An 11,545-nucleotide genomic window follows, 5' to 3' on the forward strand; every position below is an offset into this window, starting at 1 on the left:
TTAAGAGGTCACAGAGGAATGCACACCCTATCTATATAAGAAGTACTTTATTGCTCCTGCAGACCTCACAAAACAAAAAATGTATATTTATCGTGACAAACTGCCATTTACAGAGGGAATCTTTTCCATATGATCCTGCTGTTTTTGGCAGAAACGTGAAGTTTAGTTCAATATAAAAAAGACATGAAAGCTCGATCACAAGAGACAGGAAAGCCTTTGGCGTTTAAACTTTTGTTCAAGGCAATAAAACAAACTTCAACCTGTTGAAAAGCTATTATCCACTTTGAGTGCAGAACCAATCTTTTATGTTCATAATGAAAAAGTAATGATAGGCAATGAAAGGTTTATTGCCAAAAAGATATAATACATGTTGAAAGGTTTATGGTCAAAAGGTTATACTATAAATACGACAGCAGCAACAAATAGCTTTATTTATTATCGAACAGTTGTAGAGAGAGTCGCTATATCTGCTGTCTAACCCGATGACCCACATATTTTGCATTTTAAAGTGCATCCTTCAAACATACATAACATCATTGCATATGGTAAAAACAGATCACACTAAATGTAAAGTAAAACAAAATATAGTATCTTTCTTTTACACAAACACACAAACATACAGTACAAATCACACAAGTAAGGCCAAGACATACTTTGTGTAAGTATGCAAAATAAAAGCAGGTGTGAATGCTTAGCCACCATATTGCAAGCATAGAGTTCCATTGTACATATTTAAGGTCTCCATTTGCGATGGTTGTAACAAACTTCAGCATTGTTAGGGTTACCTTTAAATGTCCATACGGATGTGTTATCAATCAGGTACAGTAGCAACCCAATAAGAATGAGCAAGAGTTAAAGTCCCCATGAAATGAAAACTGACCATTTTTATTTTTTATTGTAATATGGCTGTTTTCATTTTAAAACAATTTATTCACGTAGGCTATTATTATTAATTTATTTTTTTAATTAATGTGCCCTCATAAACTTAAATTAAATCTGAAATGTTCCTCTGGCGATCCTTCTCTGATGAGGTCAGATTAATGAAGTGGGCGGGGCATCTGTTAACTCCGCCCCCTCCAATTGTCTGCTGTGAGTTGGCCTGGTGGTGGAGGTGGACTGAAACGCGCACTTTTCGATATCCAACGTCGATAAACACAAGCCATGCCCACTATTTTCCTCATGTGATATTCCATTTATCTCAGAAACATTACCATTTGCATTCACTTAAATGGCAGTGTTGCGGTTAGCACAACTTTAGGGCTTAATTGGTACATGCTAACCAGTTATTTCTTGTAGTTAGGTATAAGCTGTCGACTTTAACTTTATCATTACATAGTTGACAGAAATATAGTTACCCTTGTAGATGCATAAAAAAGCATAAAATGCACAATATAAAAATATCCAGTTATTTAGACACACACCATATCTATCTATCTATCTATCTATCTATCTATCTATCTATCTATCTATCTATCTATCTATCTATCTATCTATCTATCTATCTATCTATCGTGAACTTTTGGACAATACTGTAAAACCAGTCAAATATGAAGGTACATTTGGTGTTCCTCTGGACAGCTTTGCCTGGATTCAGATACACGAGGAGCCTCATTGAGTCTTTTGTTGATAACCAACATGGGTTTGCATTCTCTTTAGTCCTCCTGATGTTCTCAAGGTTCTTTGATGTCATAACAATGACCTTCGATCCTTGTCAAAGCAAAGTTGTCATCGTTTCAAACTGTAAAGGACACATTCATCCAGAATACAAAAGTTTTGAGAGTTAAGGTGTGTTTGCATGCGTGAGCGAGAAATTGCAACGTGGAAATGAGGTGAAATTTTCACTCTGATGTCTTTTGTCCTCTCTGGTTCGTTGTAAAACATCACCATTTGATTGTTTTTAAAAATATTAGTTTCAACTCTGATGCTTCCCAGGAAGTCTTCGAACAAGTACAATCCATCATTCAATGTGACACAGTGATGATAGACAAATCTCCGCATTAGAAGTCAGATGGTCGGATCATCATGGCAGTGGATTGGAGCGAATAGCTCGGTCCTCTGAAGTGATGCCACTTGATCCCGTTCAGCTTGCGGATGTTGTGACCCACTGTGTAGTAGATTCCATTTAGGTTGGAGAGACCACATGCATCAAACCACCAACCTTTACAGAAAAAAGATACATTGAGAAGAGATTTAGAGACCTGTAAAAGCAATAACTATCATTCATTGTGCATGCCTCTTTGTATTTACAAGCCCAACCGTTGGGTCAAATTAACCCAGAAATTATTTATATTTGACCCTACAATAGGTTAAAACTACCCAGCATACTGTATTGCAACCCATAATTCCTTTTTTACGCAACGCTGGGTTTAAAATAACCCAGATTTTGGATTAGAGTATTGCTTTGAGGTATAAGGTCAGTGGTTTATTCTGCATTTATACAATATTCATGTTATTATTGTGTTCAGACAGAAACTTCCATCTGTATTAGCTGTTATTTCTCCAAAATAATCTTCAAACTTGTCCAGACTTTATTGCTATTATCCTCATGGCCTTTCTGCAAGACTGCCAATTTGGTGAACATGATTTTACCAATTATGACATCTTTGTTTGTCCTGGAAGATCATTTCTATCAAATCATAAAAAGCATACTATACGCCAGGGTTCCTCAATTAGTTTTTACCAAGTGCCAAATTCTGCCGACAATACAAAGCCAAGGGCAATTATTATGTTATGACCTCAATATTTGCTAGGCTATTATTGTTGTGTTTGATTTGTCTCAAAAGCACAAAACAATTATTCTGATTTTATTTATTTTTCTATATTATTTATTTTTGTTATTAGTCTATTTTATGCAAGCAATTATGAGCAGTTTTGTATTCAGATACAGAAAACTAAAGAACTTTGCATGGTGGATATCAAAAACAAATGAAAAAACTTCCGTGTCCACTTTTTATTTTCTTCACACTTGCCATATTGTCATTATTTTGATTTTTTTGTGATTGTTGCGTGCAAAAATCCTTGATCTTGCAGCACATCTTCTTAAAAAATGCGATGTAATATGCGGGATATTTATGCAATTTTATGCTATGAAATTGCGTGAACTTGCAAAAACTTTTTGCAGCTTTTCAAAGATGTTCACGTCACATAATTACGTCACTTAAGTGACACATAAGGTTCCCATGGCAACAAGGAACATGGCTGCGCTTGTGTGATGTAAATGCAACATTTCTTACTTTCTGCTAAGATATATGTGATTTTTTCCGACGAAAATGCGGTGATTATGAAATCATGCAAGCCCCGCATATTTTTTGCACAGAAATCTGCAATTTAGGCTGCAAAAGTGCATCATTTCTGAAAAATGCGGCCCACGCATAAATATGCGGACTTTGGCTGATTATGCGTTGAATCATGCGATCGCATATTCAAGTTTTTTTTGGAGGGACTGATTTATACAACCTCTTCGCCCTGTTCTCTGTATAGTATAATGTCTTTTCTCCACTGTGTTTTTGAGCAGATTCTTTATTTCTCTGTGGACAGTAATTGTTTAAAGTACAGTATATACTGTCCCACTGTGTACGAGATGTCTCGGTGATATCTGTCATAGCAAACTGTGATTATTTGATTTTAACCAGACTTTCCCTTTTCTGAAAGGGACATGGTCGATCTAACTCCGATTAAATCAGTATCACCTCCCTCGACACGCTTTTTGTTTGGAATGCGCATACCGATGAATCCGTATCTTCTGATTTGAAATGCAAACATAAGGGCCAGCTGGTTTGACAGTGATTAACTTCAACAACTTTCAAAATCAATCGCAATGTATTAGAAAGTTGTTTTTCTTGGAGCCAAGAGGTGTGGGATCTGAAGCTAAAAGCAGCCCTAGAGTAAACTGTTTGGACAATGGGCGTGGGAGGTGAGGAGACCTGAACTTTGTGTTTTACATTATTAAGTGATATAGTTTAGGTTTCTTCAATCAGCAGTGGATTAGAGGGATTGAGATTTTGGATAACAGTTTTGTTTTCCGATCACATCCTACTGAGATCATCTAGAATAAAGTTAAGCCTTTACGTCAAACTATCTAAATGATGTGGTAAAATAAAAATAACAAGAATATCATTCTGATATTTTAAATGGTGCTTGTTCTTGTTTTCAACAAAAAGAAGGCCAAGAATGACATGTAGTGAGTAGATTTTGTGGGTGTTTCTTAGTTTCAAAGCTGTAGCTACTAGTCTGCGTAAACGTTAGATAGGGTGACCATACGTGCCTTTTTTCCCAGACGCATCCCGTCCAGGATTTTGTTTTCGTCTTCCGGAAGTCGTATTTGTCGACCGCATACGTCATAGAGGATTATTATTATTATCATTACAGAAAAGCAACTGTTACATTTTAAGGTAAGAATGAAACTACGATTGTATATCTTATGTTTTTAACTGAACGGCGTATGCGGTCAACAAATACGACTTCCGGAAGACGTACCGAAATCCTGGACGGGATGCGTCCGGGAAGAATGGCACGTATGGTCACCCTACGTTAGACGAATTAAAACTTGTGTTTTCGTTTTATTAATTTATTTTAAAATTTAAATGTTTAATTCAATTCAATTTTATTTATATAGCACCTTTCACAATTGGTTATTGTTTCAACGTAGCTTTACATTAATAGAAGCAGGGGAAAACACAGTAAAAATCGACAAACTACATAAGTAGCAAAATACAGTGGCTATGAATAAACTTAACAAGCGAGTGTATTAATAATGTAACACGTAGAAGAGAGTGCTAAGTTAAGCCAATGTCGGCTGACTCCCCGGGGTTGGAAAACCCCCTAGGAGAAAAACTTCCCGACTTTTTTAGCCAGGAGGGAAAAAAGGCCTACGAGGAAAAAAATGTTTTCTAATGAGATAATACATTTATGACATATAAATGTGATGTAGTTCACCTCCAGTCATCATGAGGGCGCACTTGCAAGCGCACTTATCGTTGTCAACATCGCGGGTGCTGAAGCCCGGGCCATTTGATGCTAAACTGCTTTGCTGTCCTGCTGTTCCACTGTAGCTACCCAGCAAAAGCCTGAGGAAAGAAAATAATTTAGTGTGTTTTCTCAAAAATTTAAGATTAAAATCTGTTTACATGTTTTTATAGTAGGGCTGCACGGTAAATATGCAATATGCTATTCTACTGTTGACCTTTGCGATTAAACAATATTTCTTCCAGTATATCATTACCCTAGAAAAAATGCTATTTTATTAGCACGTACCTTTCTTTTTAAGCACAAGTTTGGCGCTGTAGTTTTCCTTGCTTGTCTCTACTCCTGCCATATTTATTTTCCGCTCTCTGCTTTGAGACACTAGGTTCAACTTAGCGCCATTGGTCCAGCCAACAGTATAACAATATAAGACCTACTTGGCGGTTATTTAGTAAGGTCTCTTTTGATTTGTCTAATTTGGACAATCTAAGCATATAACACAAATGATAGACACTTAAAATAAATTTAAGTTATTGCAACTCTCTGTGATATGGATATATGGCCGATGACTTCTTTATTCAACTGCGCTCGATGCGAAGTTCGTCACATGTAGCCCATCATGTGTGTGGTTCGTAATTTCAAAATATGTGTTCTGCGCATCTGATGATCCTATGTGCATCACGTGTCTTGTTAAAATCAGTGCCTGCTGCAAAGGGTTTATGATAAAAGAGACGCTCGTATTTGCCAGATACTTGCATAATCTCATGCGTAATCAGAGTTTAGTGTTAGGGGTTGTGTACACCAAAACTTTTACGCCCGCGGCCGGCGCATGTTTTCAATTGTTTCCAATGGAAGCTCGGCGTTTTTCAAACAAGCCAGCAGCTAGCGGGTTTTTTCCGCACTGAAAACCGGCGCTCGCCGTTTTTTCCGCGCTCGGTGCTGAGGGTCGAGAGTTGAAAGAGATTCAACTTTGGGAGAAAAGCTCCGCTCGTCAATGTCAGTTCTCACACGGCCGCCCAATCACAGTAGAGGAGGGGCGGGACATTACCACAGCAACCAATCGGCTCGCAGCTGAAGTATCACAGCTACGAAAGCGCTCAGCTGAAGAAAGCTGACACTCAGCTGAAAAACAGCTGGCATTCGGCGTCCTCAAGGCGTTTTCAACCGCGTTTAAAAGTTTTGGTGTGTCCAGCCCCTTAAGGTAGTGTCTTGCATGTATATTGTGAACGTGAGCGTCTCTTTTATCATAAACGGTTTTGACGCGTGTGCAGCAGGCACATATTTTCACAAAACACGTGATGCACATGGTTCACATGACACAACACATATTTTGAAACAACAAGGAACACACATGACACTCCGAACACATATTTTGAATTTGCGCCCCTCGGATGAGCAGTCACGAGCCGCCACTGTCACATACACTGTTATCACGATAACGGTAATATATCGTGCAGCCCTACTTTATAGTAAAAAAAACCCTCACAAATAATATTATAGTTGTTGTATTTATTTATAGGAACACCACACAAAAATGTTTCTACTACCTTAAAGATATAACTCAAAATAATGACCACACCTGTGCATGTAAGGCCGTGCAAATATTTGTGTGGTTAAATAATTTAGCAAGATGATTTAACATCTTTTATTGTTAAATAACAAGCAAACTACCATGCAGTTGATACCTGTACTGCTGTTTTTCACTGGCCAGTTGAAATTTGTCATATAGCGCATAGGCAGTAGTCTCTTCCCAGTCTTTAAGTTCAACTCGGAGGGAGTACTGGGCTTGACTGGTGATCAGGTGAATGGCTTCATTACCCAACCAATGTTCTCCACTAGGATCACCAAATCCCTGCATAAGGAAGAACATATAGCATCACTTTAAATAAAATGTATTTTTAAAATGCATGCATTTGACACAAAGCATCTGTTTTTGTATGTACGTTGTAAGAATAGTTTCAAAGCATGATTACTGTTTCCCAGAACAAGAGGTTCTTCCTGTTCTTGGCACATGTTGCATTGGGAAAGTGCAGCATTGATTTTATTGTTTATCCATTTCTACATGTTAAAGCACTCAAAATATCAGAGAAATGTGCTGTGATTGCATTTTGAACATTTCAGCTGGTTACAATTGTAGGTTCTCTTCAGACCTTTTGTACATTTTTTGTTATAAAACAGGACAGGATAATTGTAACGTTGTGTTTTCTCGTTTGTTCGGTTCATGTTCACAAGAAAACTTGCCAAAATGTATTATTACAAATCACAGATAAGCAGACTGTTCTCACGTTGAAGTGAGTTGTCTTTGCCTGATCTTGTGACCTCAACATGGCAGACTCTATGAAGTGATCTGTTCAAATTCATTTAAAGGCACAATATGTAATATTTTTCCATATAAATATATATAAAATTGGTACAGTGTGATATTATTTTTAAATATTTTATTAACGTGAGAATTATTAACGTAACACATTGGTGTTATGCCTGGGTTATCCTCGGTTCTTGCTTTTGCTGCCACGTCATGTACTGCGCAGACTGATTGGCATGTGACATCAAAATATCGTGAAGGTGTTCAAAATTGATTCTTGTGATACTTTAATGTCATACATAAATCGATCTGCACAGTGTTTCATGCTAAAGTATTACTTGAAGTGTCTAAGGGTCATTCTACTTTTTTATTACATCATTCATGAAAATTATTTGTAAGTCCTCTCGGATTGATTCCTATTGACAGTCAGTCCCTCCAGAAAAACGTGAATATGCGATTGCATGATTTAATGCATATTCAGGCAAAGTCCGCATATTGATGCAGGGGCCGCATTTTTTAAATATGCCGCACTTTCGTCGCATAAATTGCAGATTTCTGCATGCAAAATATGCGGGGCTTGCATGATTTCATAATCCCCGCATTTTCGTAGGAAAAAGCCATATATATCTTAGCAGAAAGTAAAATAATGTTGCATTTACTTCACAGAAGCGCAGCCATGTCCCCTGTTGTCATGGTAACATTAGGAAGTGACGTAATTACGTGAAGTGAACATCAAAGAAAATCTGAAAAAGCTGCAAACAGTTTTTGCAAGTTCCCGCAATTTTGGCAAGTTTCCGCAATTTCATTGCATAAAATTGCATAAATATCCCGCGTATTCGCATTTTTTAAGAAAACGTGCCGCAAGATCAAGGATTTTTGCCCGCAACAACCACCGTGTTTTTAGGACTGGACACGCTACTAACAGCGTCATCATGCTACGTCGTTGTTTTGTGACCTCTAGTGGCGAATAGTACATATTGTCTCTCTTTTATTAAGGCACTTTTGAGTGGATGAGTGGAGTCATCTCACATTATTAACCAGGCTGACTTGCACTGCAAAGGTTTGGTCATGTGTGTGTGTGTGTGTGTATGTTTGTGTACATTAAGGTTTGTGCACACTAACCTGTTTGTAGTCTTTCCAACTTTTTTGGAAGTTAACACTACCATTAATTCTTCGTTGCACTAACGTCCATCCACCTCCACTTGTCTCCATATCACAGAAGACCTGTGAAAACAGCAAGACACATCTTTCCACATCCCTGGCTCGAATTGTCTTTCAGATTTATGATTAAATCCCATACATGCTGTGTGATCTTAATAGCCAAAATCACACTCAGCACGTTGTGCTTGTGAAAAAAACACATCCCACACCTTGGTTGGCTCAGTCATGTCTCCGATGTAAATGTGGTAGACTCCACTAATGTTGTGACCAGATTTATAGGCCTCTGCACAGTCTCGAAACCGCTGCAGATTTGGCAAGGACCCTGTAAGTGAAAAACACAGAGGCTCTAGAGTTCAGCACTTATCGAATGCAACAAATCCAAATATCATGTTGGTGTGTGGATTCAGGTTTGAATCCATCATCTCTCTCTCGATATTAATTAAGTTTTTCTTCTTATTGTCTAGCTTGGTGTGAGTCACTAAAACACTTTTGTTCCAACAGAATGTTTGTTCATCAAGCGTCTGCGACTTTTTTTTAAAATCCAGTACATTTGGTTCTGTGAGTGAGCCACCGCATGGACGTTTATAAACTGACATGTATAAAACGCTGAAGTCTTGATTTAGCGGAGCTTATCTCTGCATGTTATTGTGACGCATATGAACCTCATCCAAGACCGAAGAAAACACTGCCAAAGACATCACGGGCAAGAGCTCGTACTCTCTGTCTCGCTCTCTATTCCTATGAATCACGCCTGCTCCATTTGTCATTAGTGTCAGATTTAGTTAACCAGACATTTGAGGTCACGTAAGAATATGCCACCAGATTTTAGGACTGTTGGGGACTGCGTTCTCATGGACATGGACTGTTGTAATGTTACACCGTGTTTGTTTTAACTTACTGTACAGAAAGCAAAATGCATCTGCAAAGCAACAAAGCCAGTCAGAACATGTTTAGTGTTTGGGGGGGGGGGTGTCTAATGGTATTTCATGCATTCTGATTTATTAACTAACAGTTAAAAAGTTGGATTCCTCATGCTAAACATGGGGAAGGGTTCAAATAACCATTTTCAGAGTATTTTGTGCAAGTTTCACAAAGTTTTTTCGACAACTGAATCAGTTGCATAAGCAGTGCAGAAAGTGCAGTGGAAGTCCTTATATGGGCACATCACCTGGGATAGCGCACCCAAACAAGAGCTGGCACGAAATCAACTTCATCAAAGAAGTGTGCTGTTGTTTGTGAAGGAAATTTAAGCTTGTTCAGCTTGCCAAAAAACCAAGCATTATGGGAATAATAGATGTAGTTTGTTTATCCAGGGTAGAGGCGGAGTTGTGTGTGTGTTTATGTTTAACGCTGGATTTCCCTCACAAACGGGTCATGAGTCGCAGATGGTAAGTAAAATTGCATCAAATTTCTGTGTTTTGTTGGGGGTCGGCACATAAGTGCATATATATAAACGACACAAGCATGTAGTGAATCGTAAATTATCCAGAGATAGTGAGATAATGCTTTGTTTGTTGCATGCACGTGACTCGCTCCACCCACGGAAAAAAGCGGTACAGGTGATCTGTCTTTTATAAATCTGATAAAACTATTAATGGAATCCTGAGAGTCTAAGCTTTCAAACGATGTGCCGCATAACTGTATATTTTGAAGATTTAATGCTTCAAAGTTACAATGACGTTTATGCAGCCTTTATGCACGTGCAAGGGGGGGTGTTATAGCAAAATCTTCCCACAGTGATCCTTATCAGGTTAACTCTTTCCCCGCCAAGTTATTTAGTCAATTAAGAGAAAACATTTGCATGAAAAAACCGTGTTCCTGATGAGTTTTTATGGTTATCTGTAATACCACGATTATGAGCATGCGATTAGATGATTATATGTTTTGAAAATCATTCTGAATCTGATCTCAAAATGCAGTTTTCTGGCAGGTAATGAGTTAAAAGTCAACATGCAAATGTTTGCAACCCATTTTACTTTCATAATATGTAACAGGATATCAATGTGCTTGCAAATACCTTGTTTCAGATGCATTAAACCTCAAAGTATAAATGCAATCACCATGTGCGTTTCCCGAGTTTGAACCCACAATCTTTTGTTATGCTTTACCACTGAGCTACTACTTCACAGTTACTATCAAACCTGTGTGAAATGTGCTTACGTTTTCCCATGGTTTCTGATAAAAATATCTTGTGTGTAGTATTCAGGAATTGTGTGCTTTTTCTCACCGGGTCCAACAGACACCAGGTCAATAAGAGTGTGGACAGATTTCATGAGCTGCTGATGTTGTCTCTGCATGGCTGAATTATTACTGCTGGCTGATCTCAGCTGTCTCTCCAGAGCTGTTATAGCTGCTGTCTGTCTCTTCACCAGGTCTTGGAGTCTTTCCTTCTCCACCTTCATGTCCTCCAGTTCACTCCTCTGCTGTGACTCAAGCACCAGGACTTTAGTCTCCAATCGACTGGTAAAGAAACATCACGTACATTTAGAAATGATCAACTGGAGGTTAATGTGAAAACGTGTTTCTAGAAAACCCTGAAGTAGGTCAAGCAGAATATCAAGGCTTTTGTTTTAATGACATCTTGTGAGGTCGTCATCTACACATTTCGGACAATTTCTTAGACGGCGCGGGAATGGATGTTAACCTCGGGCCTATTCAAGAACTTGGCAAGTTGCTGGACGACTCTGCGCTGAGTGTTCCTCTTGCATCAAATTGAGCCATCACCAGTCATTACGGTTACAGGCTGATGTTAAAGTTTGTGACGGGAATGTCGGCTCAAATTATGCGGCAGTATTATTAATGAAACCGCTGTGTCTCCTGAGGCGGGGCTCAATAATATGGAGGGCCCGGGGCCAATGTGGGAGAGGTTCAGGGCAGCACTGCATTTATGCTGTCACTTTAGTTTGCATGCCGTCTGTGCAGAAAAACTGCTGTTGTGCGAGCAGATGTAAGGAGACAAAAGGCGCTCTCATATGAAACAGAACATGTTGGTTTTAAGAGGATTTTTTTAAAGCTCAAACTGTTTGATTGTCTATTAATATATCTGTCTGTCTGTCTTAACTATCTATCCATCTTTATATCGCTCTATCTTCTTTCTCTGTCTGTCTGTCTGTCTGT

The 11,545-nt window shown here is 38.4% G+C and overlaps 1 protein-coding gene across 1 annotated transcript in view; it reads right to left on the minus strand.

The window, feature by feature from the left end:
- Positions 1–329: 329 nt before the first annotated feature.
- angpt4 (angiopoietin 4) overlaps positions 330–11,545 on the minus strand; it is a 48,519-nt gene continuing 37,303 nt past the window's right edge. Inside the window, exons 4-9 of the mRNA XM_065279589.2 lie at positions 10,656–10,888; positions 8,638–8,750; positions 8,390–8,491; positions 6,648–6,814; positions 4,936–5,066; positions 330–2,158 (exon numbers count right to left, since the gene is read on the minus strand). Of these exons, the coding sequence (XP_065135661.2) occupies positions 1,998–2,158; positions 4,936–5,066; positions 6,648–6,814; positions 8,390–8,491; positions 8,638–8,750; positions 10,656–10,888 (907 nt within the window). The 3' untranslated portion in view covers positions 330–1,997. The remainder of the gene's footprint in view (positions 2,159–4,935; positions 5,067–6,647; positions 6,815–8,389; positions 8,492–8,637; positions 8,751–10,655; positions 10,889–11,545) is intronic.

The sequence above is a fragment of the Paramisgurnus dabryanus genome, chromosome 7 (assembly GCF_030506205.2).
Source record: "Paramisgurnus dabryanus chromosome 7, PD_genome_1.1, whole genome shotgun sequence".
Taxonomy (NCBI): Eukaryota; Metazoa; Chordata; class Actinopteri; order Cypriniformes; family Cobitidae; genus Paramisgurnus; species Paramisgurnus dabryanus.